An 18489-nucleotide genomic window follows, 5' to 3' on the forward strand; every position below is an offset into this window, starting at 1 on the left:
TCCCATAAGTGAGAAATCATATTAAATGGCAACTTTATAAAGGCACTTGGGGCATAGAAAGAACGAAGGCATAAAAATTCATCTCTGAAGCTCAGGAAACATCTGTGATGAGTAGTAATAATGTCATTCTGGGGCCATTCTTTAATCCCATAAGAAAGAAAGTCTACCCAAGTAGAATGCCTTCATCACACGTCACTCCCCTTGCGGAAATGTGTCCCCATCCCCGACTTGTTCACCTTTCGAAGTCCCCCCCTCCTTTAAATTCCTGACCCACTCAGATGCCACTAAATCCCACTGCCTTTTGTATATACCTCCATTTTTCAGCTATCACACGGTATTTAAACTGTTTGCACATCTATTACCCATAAGCTCCCTGATAGTGGGGGCTGTGCCTTTTATTCTTTGCATCCCGTGGATCCTCAATAAGCACGGATAGAAGGAAGCAATGGGAGGGTAGGAGCAAGGGGGGAAGGAAAGAGAGGAGGGAGGAAGGGAGAGAGAACAGGTGGGCTAATAGCCCAGGGGCTGTGGGTGATACATTTTTAAATACATTGTGTTCATTTAAAAAGGGGCATATTTGCTATAATTAAAATGTAACATTTTTAAATACTTAATATTTTCATTTTGCTTTGGAATGTGGGGAAATGGAAATTGGCTTGTTGGCCAAACTGTACTTTTTTTTTTTTTTTTAATGATCAATAGAACTTAAGCTAAGGTTGAATTAAATAATAAATGCCTGACATGTTCTCCCTCCTGCTGTTACACGGTCCGTCTGTTAACCTACCTTGACCTCCACATCCAGGTCCAATCACCCCACCTTCAGGGCATCAGAGACAGGCCAGCAAAAAAGGAGGAACTATTTTCTTTTTTCTTTTCCTTCTCAACTACCCCAATGCTAAACAAACTTCCTTCTTTGAAAATAACTTTTCAGTTTTCAAAGAGAAGCATAAGGCATACTTCTTAACTATATCAAAGTATGGCAGAATTTCCTTTAACCAGCATGCTTTGAAAAAATGGTGCCTTCAACGTCTTATTGATACCAAAAAACAAGCCACTCATTGAATACAACCAGAAAGAGGCCTCAAAGGTTCACTGGAAAGTGCTCACTCTTGGGCCATCAACCACAACATGGGACAAATAGAAAATTCCAGATAGGATTAAAATTTGAAAGGGTCAGATGATACCATTTTAAAACGTTTCACCTTTCAAAACGTTTCACCTTTCAAAACTGAAATAACAAATTTGAATCAGGAAAAATTTTTTTGTGTTTCTGTGGACAATGATACTGATTACTGGGAGAAATAACAGCTGTAGAAAATCAGACTCGCACTTAAGAAAGAAAATATGCCTGGTGATGAGGAAGTCAATTAAAAATACATTGAAATTGATCAGGGGAATGGACTACTTCACGCGCTATTTCCCGTGCATTGTCCCAAGACATCACAGGGTGGGTGATGCAGTGTTTGGAAAAATCAGAACAATACTCTTCATGCCCAAGTGAGCTCGGGGACTTCCCACATCAATGCAGCACCAAGGCGCCCCTCTTGGTAATCAGGCCAGGGCAGTCCCTGTATGTCCATTTGGGCATCTTTTCTTTTTAGAATTTTTTTTTTCCTTTTCCTCAGAAAACTTGATAGGTACACTCTTTGCCCAATCCAATAAAATTACTGGGATGAAGAAATGGAAATTTTCACAAACAAAAAGAGCACCACTCTCCATCACTCTCATGCTAAAAAGCCACAAACGGACAAGAACACCAGGATCCTAAGCCCATCGTGACCGCTTGGTTCAATATTTCTTACAGTACAAAATTCTCTGGGGAAGTTAGCCCAAGTTTATGTTCACAGTGAAAAAGGACTTGACCTCAAGTTGCTTTGGTCTTGTTTCATCAAATGACAGAACTAGTCAGCTTTTAGTTCAAATCAGAAATCCAGGAACGTGTGCCCTTACCACTAACCTGTAAATTCCTCACTACTACAACGGCCACAAATGACTTGGCCTGCCATTTTAAAGGGCAGGGAGAATTTGCCACCTTCAAAGAGGAACTAAGAGGCACACTTGGAAATTAAGGAACATACCGAGCGTTCGCAATAAAACAAATTGCATTCCCAGAGCAAAAGGTCTCTCCTCATCTTCCACAGACCTAAGGTGAAGGGAAAGAAAGAAACATTTCAAAATCATGGCCATGAGAAAACGACTGTCAAATCAAACCTGCTTCGTGCAGGGCCAGGGGCCAGAGAGATGCTGCGCCAAAGTGTATAATCTTCTAGAATTATTAACAATAGCCAAGCAAGACTGCTGATGGCTAAACCAGTGAATAAAGGTGTCCCCAATGAAGACACCCAAGAAAGTCCAATGGACTCTCATCATTTCTATATTAGTACTGATGGACGGGCCACAGGGTCAGGACTGAAAATACAGAGGTGGTTCTAACTGAGCTTCCCAAATCAGTTCTGTTAAATACAGAAAGCATTTTATCCTAATTACTACACTTATTCTCTCTTTGCCTGCACTTTCCTGCATGGTGTGTACACTGAAAATTACTCCCGTAATTTCTCAAGGAAAAGTAGAGAGAGAAAAGTTTTACAATATACAGTCAAAAACAGCCCAGCCAGTGTGACTCAGTGGTTGAATGTTGACCCATGAACCAAGAGGTCACCTGTTCGATTTCCCGGACAGGGCGCATGCCCGGTTTTTGGGCTCAATCCCCAGTAGGGGAGTGCAGGAGGCAGCCAATCAATGATTCTTTCTCATCATTGATGTTTCTATCTCTCTCTCCCTCTCCCTTCCTCTCTGAAATCAATAAAAATATATCTAATATATATGTGGGTATATATTTAACACACACACAGGGAACTAGTCAAAAATTAGAGAAATAATAAATCCTTTTCAACCACCTCATTTTTTCTTCTTTTCCTATAACTTATGCTCCAAATAATTCCCACAGGGCAGGAAGATTTGAGTCTAGTGAACTTGTAATTATCCAAGATTAAAGGGCTCCTTTTCTGAAGTTTTGGGTTAGATGCCAACTGGTGACTTGCCATGAACACTACAAATCGGGCAGTCATTGTCTGGCTGGCTAAACACCTCTTGCAGAATTAAAGGTCAAAGAGTAACATTATTTAACATCTGTAGAATTAAAGGTCAAAGAATAACATTATTTAACATCTGTAGAATTAAAGGTCAAAGAATAAGATTATGGATAATTTGTATTATTTATGACGAAGTACTTCCGCCTTTCTGTCCCACATATGTGGGTCCTAGGTAGGGAGTGTAACATCCCCAAGGACCAGGGCACTCATTCTCTCCCCCCAGCTTCTTCACTTTCTCAGAGCATTTGCCCAATGCCGCACACGTAGTTGCTACTCCATACATGTGTGCTGATGGAGGCCCTGAGTGAATACACCAGCAGGCCTTTTGTGTGCTGTCATCCACCCGTCAAGGAAGGGATTGGTCAGGCAGCGTCCAACTCAGCATCTCATGCAGAATATGCAGGCAAGCAGCCCCAGGGCCCTGCCAAGAATGCCGTCTCTGCAGCACTTCCCAGCAGGTGCCCAGCATCGTGGGGAACGGAGGAGCCAGGGAGGAGATGAAAGAAGGACTCTGCTCCCTTTCCTGACTCCTTCATGCCCTGCAGCCCCGGAAGCTGCTGTGGGTGTGTCCTGGTTTCTGCCGGCTGCCCCCTCCTTCCTGTGCCCACCACAGCCTTTACTGCAAATACCAACCGCTGGCTGGAATGTGCTCGTGTCAACATTCTGAATAGGACTTCCATTAAGGTAACTTCCATATTCTCATAGAAGCAAAGAAGCTTCTACACGATGGCAAAGAAAGCACAGCGTGAACTGAAAAATTACATTTTCCAGTCTGCCCTTTCCTTGCTCAACTCCAGAATTTTGTATGAGAGTAACAGGAATGGAGTCAGCAGTGCGAGCTGCAGGCCCAGCAGAAGCTGGAGGTGGTGACTGTCTACAGGGCTGGGGATAATTTCCCTGCTGCAGGCAGCAGGGAGCAGCTTCACCGAAATGACTCCCCGCCGCCTCCGGGGCCAGGCTTCTTGCAGTGAACACGGTGACAGCTTCGAGCTCCCCAAGCAGAACCTTTACTGCAGAAGCTTCAGGAACCCAAGGCACCCCGGGAAGTTACACTGAACTACAGAAATAAAGCCCCTCCGCCTAAAGACGGTTCTAGAGAATGCAATGTCACAACCTCCCTCTCCCTTTCTGACATGGCAAAACTCACTTCTCCTAAGTTTGCCAGGCAAACAGCGGAGTGCTTTTCCTGCACGAGCTAATTCTGTTTCCCTCTGTGCGCCCGACCCCGGTCCTGGATCACGTACTCCAGCAGCTCCGAGGGCGGAGCATGCAACCCAGCGGAGAAGCTGAATGCTGTTCTCACCTGAGCGTTACTATGATGGCTGATGGTTGGGCACACGCTGTGATGAAGGTGACTATGAAAAGAAAAACTAAGAATGGGAAGAGGGTGTTACAGGCCCGTTTGCACTTCCCCGACACGGCATAGCCATTCTCGTTGAGATAGGTTTTGACGATAACCACGCGGAGCTGGCTGCGCTGTCCCACGGTGGGCGGAGTTATCACTTGCCGGCTTTGGACACAGGCGCATTCCGTGTAATTCCTTATCTAAGGGACAGATAATAAAGTTCAGTTCGTTGTGTGCCAATCAAAAGCAAAATTCAGCAGCACAGGAATGTTAAGACAAAGTTTAGTTCAAAGGCTCTCCAGTAACTCCAGTGAGAGAGGAAGCGAGAGAGAGTGAGAAACATCCATGTGAGAGCAATACATTGATTGGCTGCTTCCCATATGCACCCCGACCAGGGATCCAACCAGCAACCTAGTATGTGTCCTCACCAGGAATCCAACCTGCAACCTTTTGATTCACGGGACCAAACTGAGCCACCCAGCCAGGGTGCTCCAACCAACTGAGCCACCCGGCCAGGGCAACTCCAGTGTTTTTAAAAATGCAAAATGTTTGCTTGGAAATGTCTTCCTCATTGCTCACAATAGGGGTGCAAAGTGTGCATCCAACGACATGAAAATCCACTGGTCAAAATTGTTTAAACCTCAACTTTTCTAAGAAGCTTTCTACACTCAACTCTAGGGCATTCATATTTTGTGCACCCATTTATTTATTTATTTATTGTCCTAATTAAATGCAGCTTCCATTGCTCTTTAACTCCTGGACTTCAATACGAGACACCCTCAAAAATGGGAACCGAGCCTTGCTTATTTGCTTGTTTGCTTTTAACTTTATTGTGGACACTGTGCTCACCAGAGAACAGATCTGAGGGGCCCAGCACTCAAGCTAGCCTAACCCTGAACTCAGAGTAGGACCTGAAGTTAGGTATCTGTTAAGTAAAAACAAGTCATGCATAAGGACTTCTGTTCCAATAATTGTGCACACTGATAGCATTGGCTGTTTCGTTCAGTCAAGGGACTAAAAAGGTGTTTCAATGAAACAGCCAATTAAGCTTCTTGCCTATTATGTTGCTTTTACTGAATGGAGCTTAGCGGAATTCACTGCCTCTCAGTCACTTAGAGAGGCAGTCAGAACAGATATGGAGATGGGATGCTCTGTGGCCGTCTGAGCTCGAGGAGTGCTGGCCTCTTTGGAAGAAGGAGGGCTGTGCACCAGGAGACTGGCTCACTCCCAGGGAAGGACTTAGCCACCAGAACAGACCTCCTTGTCTCTTTCAACTTGGGGACACACGGGAGCTCACCAATCATATAACGGGAAGCCAGCAACAGGAGTTCTCCATTTATTGCTCTAGTTTAAAACTCAGAAGTCAAATACGACATTCCAGAAACGTGCAGTCAATGGGATAAGCCCTTATCACCAGCCTCCTACAATCCGTTTTTATGCAAAGAATGAAACCAGGCTCGATAAGGAGCTGAGTAGGATATGAAAACCTTTCCCCACAGTATTACAGCCTATTTATAACTCACAGGGAAGGGAATTCTCAAAATAGCCTATTCTTGAACTGACAGAAATATCTTTACTCTGAGAGTGGGGGGGTAAAAAAAGTCAGAACCAATAATCTATGAAAAATGCACTGCTCATCTTCACTGACTCTCAGCAGGGGAGGCACATTCCTATTCTCTTCTGTCAGTCCCAGTGTGGTCATCTTGACCTTCAAATCCATCACAAGGGCCCTGTCAGAGGAACGCAGGAGAGGCCCAGCATGCAACCTATCAAGTTTCACTGCGTTGGCACCAAATGCAAAGTAGAAGAGAGCTGATGTGGAAGCAAAGGGCTATCCCCAGCCGTGCCGGTCATCCCTGGGAAAAAATAATGCATTGCATAATTTTCTTTCCTCTGGGTTTGTGTCAGAGGGATTTTGTAGGTCATTTGAAGTTTCTTGAAAAGGGGAGACTGAAGTCATGTGTTTGCCTCTGACTTCTAACACAACCTTTTCACAGGATGTCGGATTAACCACAGTACAGGAAGTTGTGACACAGACTCACCCCAGTGCTAAGATTACCACTATTAACACAGCCAGCCAGGCAGGGGTTAAAGTACGTAATTCCATCTGATCCACAGACTGGCTCGTACTCATGTGTCTTACACCCACAGTTAACGTTGCAGCTTCCAGTCAGGTTCCTGTGAGGCATGGTGAGAGAGGGTCTAAGAGAGAAAAGAAGCAGATTGTGAACAACATTTACTAAAATAAAACTGACAGGAAAGTGCTTGAGATTCAGTCATTTGTCCATTTTAGAGAAAATAGTCCCATTAAATCAAAGCTACGGTACTGTTGATCATTATTTTTATAACTTTAGAACAAAACATAAAGGAAAACGTTACAATTTTCTGGTACCACAGATTCAATACTTTTGTATCAAATTATCCATCCTGCCTCAAGTCTACCCTCCACCTTGGTGCTATGCACCTGTTCGCAACATCTGGGCTCAGCAGTTCTAACCATGGACGCTTCATTCTATGCCAACAAATCTGGGCCTCGATTCCTTTAACTGTAAAATGGAGGAATTACTTTTGGGGGCCAAATCAATAACATCATTATGAGGGCATAAACATGAAATCCATCAATCACAGTTGTCAACACAGGTTCCTTTGGCCAAAAACTTTCATTGTTCTAGAATAAACAATCAAAGAAAGCCATGGGACTCTAGAAAATCAAAAGGAAGTGATTATTCAAAGGTGAGGAATCACATCACTAGTTTGATTCAAATGATCTGAGAAGAAGGATGAAGCAGTCCCTTCCTCAGGAATGCCCAGATGTAGGCTCAGTCAAATGTGGTAGGTTTTGTTTTCTCAGGAGATCATGAGGTCTGCATCAAATAAATAATACAATACAGAAAGCTCTAATAAAATCAATTCAGGCAACAAATGCAAAAGGGAGAATAAGGCAAATAAGGATACAGGGCCGTGGAGAGAAGTGTAAGGAAATGGCTGTGGAAGAGCAGAAGCAGCAGGTCCCATGGGAGACCCAGAAGAATGAAAGGGTCTGTAGTGCTCACACCCAATGGCCTCTCTCCTTTGCTTTTGTGGCCACCATTTATAAGTGTCACCGACGACATACTCTCTCCAAAGCCACATGCAGATCCTTCATTCATCTGTTCCTCTACTCATTATCCATCTACTCAACAAACATTTTGGAATGTCTGCTCTATGCTCTAGTTATTATCTTTAATGACTATGTTGAGTAAGCACTCAGCCGGTAGCATAGCCCAACCCAACTGTATGTATTAATCTCTCAGCATGAAGATTTGTTTGTTCCAAGGCTTTTCTCCTGTGGCCTCTTTCATACTTTGATAACCGAGCCTTGAAATTTTAATGGAACAAATTCATAGCAATGTTTAAACCTTATCAAGAAAGCCTTCGACACAATTCACCATAGCTAAGATTTGGAAACAGCCTAAGTGCCCATCAGCAGATGAGTGGATTAAAGAACGGTGGTACATCTACACAATGGAATACTACACTGTGGTAAAAAAAGGAGTTCTTACCATTTGCAACAGCATGGATGGACCTGGAGAGCATTATGCTAAGTGAAATAAGCCAGTCAGAGAAAGATAAATATCACATGATCTCACTCATTTCTGGAATATAATGAACATAAACTGATGAACAAAAACAGATCCAGAGAGAGAGAAGCATCGTTCAGACCGTCAAACCTCAGAGGGAAGGTAGGGGAAGGTGGAGGTAAGGGGGAGAGATCAACCAAAGGACTTGTATGCATGCATATAAGCCTAACCAATGGACACAGACACCAGGGTGGGTGAGGGCATGAGTGGGGGGAGGGGGGGTGGGGGCAATGGGGGGATAAGGACACATATGTAATACCTTAATCAATAAAGAAAAAAAAAAAAGAAAGCCTTCAAAAAGGCAAAAGTCAAATAAACCCTGTTCTTCATTAATGTCACTTCACTGAAGAAATTTTACCACACAACTTTAATAATTATTATGTTCACAAACTCTTAGGATCATACAATTTTAAAATTTATCTTTAAAATGTGATTTTTAGACCAGTAGTTCTCCACAGGGAGAAATTTGCCCCACCCCCCCCCCCCCCCCGCCCCAGGGGAGACATTTTTGTTTGTCACAACTGAGGGGATGCTATTGGCATCTAGTGGGTAGAGGCCGGGATGCTACTAAATATTCCACAATATATATAGCAGCCCCTCCCCCACAATGAAAAATTAACTGGCTCAAATCTCAATAGTGCTAAGGCTGGGAAACCCTGTTCTAGACCTACTACCACATGCTACAGGTGATAAAACAGAGGTGCAGAGAGGCCAAGTGATACCCTATTAAGCCTATGTCAACTGGTATCACGTGAAAAGTATTCTATGTGCATTACTATTGTCTTCACTGGTTCCTCAATAACTTAACCACAAGCATGACCAAATAAAACAGCTTTTATATGCCAGCACACTTAGTCACTAAAAATGACAGGCTTCAAAGCCAGACAGTGTGGTTATTATTATTGCTATTTAGATGTTACAAGGAATTTCTTCTTAGCAGCGTGCATTGTATTCATTTAGGACAGCCACAGACTCTTACACCTCTCCTTTATGGGCAGGTCCACTCAGAAGAAAAGAATCTAAAGATACTATCAACAGATGTTCCAAACACACTGGTGACAGGAAGGCACAGTCCTGTGTCACCCTTGCGTGTGCTTTTCTCAGGGGATCATGGTGTCTGATACCAATAAATGATACAATAAGAAAAGCCCTTTAAGAAAATAAAAAGGGAAGACAATTTTAAATAACAATAAAAAGAAGTGGGCGGGGGGCAATGGTAAGATATGTACACATATAATACCTTAATAAAAATTTGAAAAAAAAAAAAAAAAAAAGAAGTGGGCATTCCTGAAGAAGTCATGAGAGGAAAAGGCCATGCTGGCACAAAAAAGCAAAGATGCCAACACAGTTAATCCACTTTATACTGTGCTGATTTTAAAAAATCACTCTTAATAATCACAATTCCTTGTTTGATCATCACTCACTCTCCAGAAAACGGATTGCATTATAATTATGGCGCAAGTGGTTAACCCTGAGTAACATTAAGCAACCTCTCCTTAGCCTGAAGTGAACCCATCACGGGGTCATAAAATGCACCAGGGCTGCAGCATGCTGCCCTCACCCCTGTGCAAAGGGACCTTCCCCATAAGTGAACGCACTTCTGACAAGTCAGCCTTCCAAACAAAAGGCTCATGTTCACTCAGAGTCACTGTGAGTATTAATTCCAAGCAAGGAACCAGGCCTCACTGATAAATGCCTCATCACTAACCGCATGGTTCAAGCTGCCAGCTTGAGAGTCACATGTGCTGTCTTACTATACAATTCCTGGCATTAAAAAACTAGAGAGAGGGCACAGGTCTCTGAAATTAGCCAGTACAACCTTTTTAAAGAATGGGAAACTATGACAGGTGTGATGACATGCCCCACAATCGCTGAGGTTCAAGAAAGACAGCCATGGGGAGATAACCAAACAGGAAGCAAGGCCAAGCTTGCTACCCAACCTTATTAAATCAGTCACTCAAGGTTCAATGTTTATTTAAAGTCATATACAATAATGAAACCGGCTGTGGTTTAATGTAAGTAAAAACCTTTGCCATAAGGCCATTACCGCTGGGTTATGTACAGCTCTCAAATCACACTCTCACAAACCCACACTGTGTCACTTGATACCACGCCAAGACCTAAAGAACACTGCTAATCAAGTTTTTCTCTATTGATTACAATTGAAGGAGAAGGGTACCAGAACTCATGGGTTTAGATAATTCAGATGTTTGTTCACATCCAGTCCTTACTAGTTTCAGCATCATTATGGGCAATATCCCTGAGCAAAGATCGAAGCTAGACAGTCATCCTTCAAAGAAGAGGAGTGGCTTTGCATCATCTAGAACGGATGGGAGTAGAGACAAAACTAGCTTTTCTAGTGCACACTCAGTGCTAGACACGGTGCTGAGACATATCAGAACCTTTCCTTCACATAATCCTCAAAATCAAAGCTGCAAACATTTGTTTAAAATATTTGAATGCTGCAAACTAGAAATTGAGGGTTAGAGAAAGAAAAATCGACTTTTTCATTTTCTACCCTCTGAGGTACAGTATTTTAATTTTTAACCATATGTGTTTTACTTTAATCATGCTTATAACCAGGTATGATTCATATTATCACCAATTTTATACATGAGGAAACCAACACTCAACAATATTAGGTAAATTCTTACAAGGTCACACAGTTAAAAAATGATGCACTAGTACTTGCCTTTGAAAATAATACAATTTTTGACAAAGAAGTTTGAAGGGAGAGGAGAGAGAAATTCAAGGAGTTTATTCTTAGGATTTCTGTTTACTCAAAAATGCAGAATCCTAGGTTGTCCCATCCGAAAAACAAGATTAGGGTAAGATAAAAACAATTGAAGGAAAAACATTTAATGGAAAACCATCATGGGCCATAGGAAAGGGAGCTGACTAGAGCCAAGAAAATGGACAGCTCAGCAAAGATGAGGGCCTGTTAAGATCGGGACTCATACATTTGTAATGGAGCCAATCAACACAATTATATAATTTTTGCAGTCGCGCCGGGAGTCCAAATTCAGTTGATTCGGGATTGGCAGAAGAGATGTGGTGTTAAGCAAGGGCTTTAAAAAGGCTTGAGGCAACTCACAGCGTAAAAGCAAGTAAGACATTGAGTCAGTCTGCTTTCCATTCCTTCTGCGGATGCAATAAACGATGAAAAGGAATAAACTAGCAAAGAGAAATGGAAAGAGTGACAGCAAACTTCATGGAAAGAGCGCATGGACAGGTGTGAAGTAAGCAGATGCCTCCTTGGAGAGGAGCCAGCCTGCCCCATGGAACCTCCACAAGGCTCCAAGCTCAAAGTCAGCGGGTGGGACAGGGGCGAAGGGAGCATGTAGCTGAAAACAGTGGGACTCATTGGAGATCTGAGGGAGAAAAAGACTGTATCACTGGGTGCTTCCATTTTCCTCTATTCACCCACCTCCATTCCTAACTGAGAACCCCAAAATTCACCAGAAAGCCCTTCTCGAAAGAAATTGAAAGAAAATTTTAAACTAAGCGTCTATTCTCGGTGTGAACAACGCAGAATAAAATTTTTTCAGTCTTGTATCAGAGGGAGGCAGGGAACATAACCATCACAATCATGATGACATAAAACGGCTCTTCCAAGATACTTACCCTGTTGTGTAGGGGATGTTTATGCCTCCTAGGTTAATACTTTCACATCCCACGATGAACAGGGTTGAAAAGCACAGTAAAGACACTCCACTGCAGATCATTGCTAGTTTTGCAGATTCTCTTGCACCAAGTTTCAATTTCTTTATAATGTAGCCTCCCAGGACAATGCCAACCCCAGCGCTAGGGACAATAATAACACCTGGAGAGAAGGGAAGGACAAGATTAACTTGAAGTAATTAATGCTATTGTTTTCCTTTTGTCTCTTTACTTTTCAATCACCATTTATCCCCCCTATCCCCTTCTCCACCTCCACCCCCCTCCTACCCCTTACAATCTATTTGTTTTCTAAATACTGATTCTATTCACTTATTAGTACTAAGGTACAGAATAAAAATACTATAATCAAAATTGGCAGTTATAATAACAGTCAATGGGGATATAGCATAGAGAATATAGTCAATAATATTATAATAACTATAACAGGTGGATGGGTACTAGATTTTCAGGGTGATCACTTCATAAGTTATATAAAGGTCTAATCACTATGTTGCACACCTGAAAAGAATATAATATTGTATATCAACTGTCATTATTTTATTTTATTTTTATTTATTTATTTATTTATTTTTATTAAGGTATTATATGTGTACATATCTTACCGTTGCCCTCCCCACCCCACTCCCATACATGCCCTCACCCCCCAATGTTTTGCATCCGTTGGTTACTCTTATATACATGCATATAAGTCCTTCAGTTGATCTCTTATTTCCCCCACCTCTCCCTAACCTTACCGCTGTAATTTCAACTGTCATTATTTTAAAAGAAAAAATTACTTTAAAAATACTGCAATTAATAAAACTTCGAAGTGTATGATCTTATAGTATAATTTATTTTCAACACATGCAAACCAACAAAAGATTCATTTTCAGAATATTAAAAACTTTTATAAAGCAATAATATAAAAACATGCAGTCCATTAGGAAAGTAAGACAATTTCTTCACTAAAGAGGAAATCCGGGTTCCCAATACACACACACAGGTGCTCAGCCTCATTAGTAAGAGGGAAATACAAGTTTAATCACCTGAGGTACTTACTCCCCACCGGTCACACCAGTCACTTTCAAAGTCTGACTCCCACAAGCTGGCAGACACGGAGCAATGGGCACTCTCTGGCGGGATGTAAACTGTGACACCGACTTTGAAAAACAGCCTGGCCTCTATCTGGTAGAGTTGAGGATGTGCACACCCTCTGACAAGCAGTTTCATTCCTAGACCTATACCCTGGATAAACTGACACACCCGGGGACCGAAAGAAGTGCACAAGAGACCTGAAGAAACGTAATAGCCAAAAACTGGAAATAAACCAAATGTCCATTAACAGATACACAACATGTAGTAAATGCATACAATGGAATGCCACCCCACAGCAGTAAAAGTCGGAAACCTAACTGCACTAACTATGTGGGTGAATGGTACAAACACAATGTTGAATGAAAGCAGCAAGAACACAACAGAATGTATGTGTGATTGCAAATTTGTATAAAGTGCAGGAACAGGTACAATGAAATGATTGTGTTTAGAAATGCATATACTGGTAGTACAGCTATGAAGAAAACCCAGGAAGTAATTATCATAAAAGCCAAGATAGTGGGGGGATGGGCGGGATCCGGAGAGGACACAGGGGGCCCCTGGGGCACTGAAAATACTCCATTCCCTGACCTGGGTAACAGGTACACACTTGATCACTTCATAATTATTCATTATCTCTAAACTTAGTTTAATGCACTTCTCAATGCATTCTATTTTGCAGTAAAAATATTTTTTAATGGTCACAGTGCCTGCACCAAGAACCTTACAATCTAAAAGAGGACCAAACAAAAAAATTCAAAACACATGAAAGGAATTCTATAAAGGGCAGGGAGAACACAGGAAAGGAAGCGTCTGAGTTTCCCCTGAGGGAAATCAGGGAGGGCTTGGCAGAAGTGACAGTATTTGAGCCGACATTTGACTGATGAGATAGAATCTTTGAGATTTGGAAGATGAGACAGAATCTGTCCAATACACCAGCACAAAGACCATCCTACACAGATAAACATGTGCAGAGGCATGAGATAGAATTGAGGATTGAGCGCAGTCCACACTAGCTGGGAAGTGTAGCATCAATGCAAGCTGCCAGGAAGTGATGGGACACGGGGAGGAGAGGGAAGGCAGAGCGAGACCATGAGAGGTCATGAACTCCCAGGAGGTCAGGCTGCATCTCTGGGCAATGAGACACCCCGAAGAATTCTGCGCTGGGGTCTGGCAGGATGGAGGTGTGTGTTACAAAGATAATGCCTGGCCCTGAGATGGAAGACGGCTTAGATGGAGTCAAAACTAGAGACAGAGGAGTAGTCAGGAGGGTGACTGGAGAGCCATGGTCAGGCTTGACACAGATAGCATGATAAACTAGTGAAGGAGGACAGGGACAGAGAAAGCACTGCACAGCCTGTGCGACAAGCAGCTAGAAATGCCTCCCACCGTGGCACGTGGGTCTTAGCTCAGAGAGACCTGGGCTGGGGCATTTATGATGGGTGGGGGAATTAATGGCACAGGCAGGATGTTCCAAGACTAAACAAAAACTGAAGGGCCAAAGCCAGAGTCCCGGAGAGCACCAGTATTCATGGGATCATAAACAGATGAGCCCACAGAGGACACTGAAAATGAGCAGCCATGGTGGGGGAGAGGAAATCTAGGAGAGATGAATGTCCTAAGGGGGGGAAGCTTTGGCTTTGGATTCAGAAAGACTGGAATTCAAATCCTCACTCAATCTTTGGTAGCCATGTGATCACACATAAGCATACGCTTCCTCACCAGACTTCTTCACTTTATCACGGAGATCTACTTTTCACATTAAAATGAAGACTGGCCGGTTTGGCTCAGTGGATAGAGCGTCAGCCTGCAGACTGAGGGGTCCCAGGTTCGATTCCGGTCAGGGGCACGTAACTTGGTTGCGGGCACATCCCCAGTAGGAGGTGTGCAGGAGGCAGCTGATCGATGTTTCTCTCTCATCGATGTTTCTAACTCTCTATCCCTCTTCCTTCCTCTCTGTAAAAAATCAATAAAAATATTTAAAAAAATAATAAAATGAAGACTGCTGGCACTCTGTGTAGCACAGTACACTGTGTCTTGTACACAATACACACTGTAGTCATTCCCATTACAGCTGTGCCACAGAAACCACGGAAAGAGAGTTTCAAGGAGAAAATGAAGAGTGCCAAATGCCTCGGAGAAGTCTGGAAGGATAGAGACTGAAATGAGACAACTACACCACTGGAGATCTTGACAAGAACGACTTTCAGGGCATCGTGAAGGCAGAAGCCAGGCTCCAGGGGGTTGAGTAGTCAGCCATGAGGATCTGGAGACTGGCATGGGCACTGCCTTCCAGAACTTCGGCTGAAAGAAAAAAAGAGGGCTATGGGTCCATAGGTAGCGTCGGGACTGTCAGAGTCTTGTCTGATGCTAAGACCTGGAGAGGGCTGAAGCATATTTAACATAGAGTACTGACAAAAATAGAGCAAAAAGGAGTGGGAGGGAGAATGTAGAGCAAAAAGGTGACTTCGTAACAATGCAAGGTCCCCCCCCCCCCTTTTTTAAATGAAGAACTTGTTTTGTTATTAAACTTCCTTGTTTTCCTGCAAGGCCCCTACTTCACTGTATAAAAATAGCACCAGCAAACTCAGTATATTGCTAAATTAAGATAGTATTGTTCATCATCTAGCAACTAACTGTAACAACTAACAACACTTTTCTCCGCAGACAGTTAGTTCCAGTGGAAAGATCATGAAGTATTTTGCCCCAAATCCAGAGACTGATGTAAGCAAGTTACAATATTATATAAGGCTTAAGATATATATCATCTTAATGTGTTAAGATATGTTATCCTTGAAATACATAATTTTTATAACTAGATTGTACCATGGATGATTTCAGGAATTTTGAATTTTAGAACTGTAGTCGTCTTGCCTAAAAATCATAGGGTATTGTGGGAACGATGCATATTGTGTTTATTTGCGATCATTAAAAAACTAAGGGGTATTTTCTTCCAACAGCATATAGTTTCTTTTCCCACTGGTATTAGTAAAAGTTGCTATTTTAAATCTTCTATCCAGCGCTAATTTAAGACAACTATGCCAGATCAAGTTGTTTCATATTACTCTATTTAGGGGGTTCCATTTTCACTCCTCGGTAGGGTTTATGTATTTCTCATATGCTTCTTCTCTCATTGGCTCATCTACTCTGAAGGGTTACTCCGTGTCATCTTGATCAGCCAGCCATCCTCATCACACCATCTGTTGACAAGTCCTGGATTTTCTGCAAGAGCTGCATTAATTTCAGTTACTTCTCCTGACAGAGGAGAATAAACAGAGTTCACCAGCAGCTTTCACACTTTCCAAAGCACCAAACTCGTCTGGTTTGTTCTATTTTGTCCCAATTTCAGGCTGTCTACAGTAAACAACACCTCCCGAAGCTTCCTGTGCAAAATTTCTGATTCCCACGGTTCCAATACCATTTTCTGTTGTTGTCCATTCATATTTCTCTGTGAACTGAGGACTTTGGGGCCGGCGCGCAGCATCCGCAGCATCCGTGGGACGCTGGCCTCAGGCTACAGGGCGGAGCAGGCTGCAGACCCTGTGGGCTACACGCTCCCCAAAGCTGGGAGCACCCTGTTCGTAGGCGTGTGGGGTCCGCCACAACCCCTCGACCATCCCCCAAGATCCTTGAGAAGTGAGGAGAATGTGGGATCCCAAGTACAGGTGATCAGATTAGTCCTGGATGGAGAGAGATCCCTGCCTCTGCGCTGGGAATAAGATGGGGGAGGGGCAAGGGGGAGAGAAGGGGGTGAGAAGTCTCTGGGTGGGCAGTAGTTTTGCTGTTTCATTATTTTCCCATTATTTTGGAGACACAGTGCAATATATGTTGCGGCCAACCATTTGAAAATCATAGAAAAGGATGGAGGAACAAAAATCCACTGCTTACATATTTCCTTCCAGAATTTTTTTCCCTATGCCTTTTTCCTTTAAGAATTGATAACATGCTGTCGATTTGGTTTCCTATAGCTTTGGTTTTTCAGAGAGAGAGAGAGAGAGAGAGAGAGAGAGAGAGAGAGAGAGAGAGAGAGAGAGAGTGTGTGTGTGTGTGTGTGTGTGTGTGTGTGTGTGTGTGTGTGTCAAGTGCTGTAGGCTGGGCACGTGGGGAGCATTGCCATCCCGATGACACCAGACTCCAGAAGCCTGCGGCTGCGCCAGTGCGCGTGCGCGTGGGCAGGCTTGCTTCTGCGCGTTCAACCACCCACCAAAAGCAGACACGGAGGGTTAGCTGTATCGAACATCTGAGCTCTGCCTGGCAACCACTGTTCATTTTATAATCCTCACCGCAGTCCCGATTTTATAAGATCAACCACGGCTTTGCACAGATGAGGACAATGAAAGCTCAGAGAGGTGACTTGACCAATAGTGCACACAAGGGAGGGGGCTCTGAATAAAAACTGGGGTCTCTGATTCCCAGCTCTGTCCTCATCACCGCAGCAGCCTCCTTGAAGCAGCGGGTCCGGGAAACTCCCCCGGGGAAACTGACCAGAGTTGTGTCTGGGCTTAGAGGAGCTGGTTACTAAAGTCTCCTCCTCATCAAGGAAAGGTGCACATGCTGTCAACATGATGAAGCGGGCAAAGCTTTACATTTAGAATGAAAATGGTGCGCCGATACAATTCCAATGTCAATGGAACAGTTTATGAGTGACGGGCACTGTGCCAGACCCCCAGGACGACAACAAAACACACCTCCACGCCCATAACTGAGTCAGAACCTACAAGCAGTATCATTAATTCGACGATGCATCCTAATTAGTACTCCACTCTTAAAAATGGGACATTTGTCATCAGTAAATTGAGGTTACATCAAACAGATTAACACCCATTAAAGTCTTCTCCTGATGCCTCCTGTCATCTAAATCTCACCACACAATCAAAACAGAAGGGCTCTGATGGCTCACTCACGCTAATTCCTACATGGCTCAGATCCCCTGCTAGAGAGACACAGATGCTTCCTGTTAGAGTTCGTGACCTACAAGATGAATGGGGAAGATTTGGGGCTGGGGAGCAAGGGGGTGGGGGTAAGACAGTAGAGCCTTCAGGGCCCCTGACTCCGGGGAAGCAGCTCTGGTAGTGTGGGGCTGGCTTATGGAGATCATGGAGGGGCTGAGAGTCACTTCCCCGACCTACCACCCCACCATCTATCTAGACCCACCCCAAGTCCTCCAACCCCTCATGAAGAGAGGGGAATAATTATGTGCGATGGGCTCTCCAGGCAGAAGCTGTCTCACTCAAATTCACCTCACTAACCGGTGCTCTCCTTCCCTTCCCTCTGCTCCCAGGCCCCAGCCAGCCAACCCACCCTCTACTGCCTTAACTCCTCTGAGCTTCTGCATCTGATCCACCTCCCTCCCAGGTTCTGCAGTCCCCGACTTTCTGCTCCTCATGCCCTCTATGGCCTACACATGGGAGAGGCAACTATAGGAGGGTACCCAGGGACACCTCTGCTAGAGTATGAGGGAGAGAGGATGGGAACCAGGCTTAGAAAAATGGGAACGCCTGGACCAAGCCTTGGACCCACTTAAATTACAGGTGGTCGAGGAAAGAAGCTAATGCAACTCCACGATTTGTCTAAGAGACAAATCCAGCTCAGAGCATGGGTGGTGTAGGCAGATCCCCTGAGTTTGAAACTCAGCTCTGCCACCTCCAAGCTGCATGTTTCTGAACATCCTCGGCCTTGG

At 43.7% G+C, this 18489-nt stretch overlaps 1 protein-coding gene across 1 annotated transcript in view; it reads right to left on the reverse strand.

The window, feature by feature from the left end:
• SLCO5A1 (solute carrier organic anion transporter family member 5A1) overlaps positions 1 to 18489 on the reverse strand; it is a 98168-nt gene that overhangs the window by 3286 nt on the left and 76393 nt on the right. The window contains exons 6-9 of the mRNA XM_080646882.1: positions 11682 to 11880; positions 6480 to 6639; positions 4396 to 4637; positions 2079 to 2143 (exon numbers count right to left, since the gene is read on the reverse strand). Of these exons, the coding sequence (XP_080503008.1) occupies positions 2079 to 2143; positions 4396 to 4637; positions 6480 to 6639; positions 11682 to 11880 (666 nt within the window). The remainder of the gene's footprint in view (positions 1 to 2078; positions 2144 to 4395; positions 4638 to 6479; positions 6640 to 11681; positions 11881 to 18489) is intronic.

Source organism: Plecotus auritus (assembly GCF_963455305.1).
Source record: "Plecotus auritus genome assembly, chromosome: 11".
Classification (NCBI taxonomy): Eukaryota; Metazoa; Chordata; class Mammalia; order Chiroptera; family Vespertilionidae; genus Plecotus; species Plecotus auritus.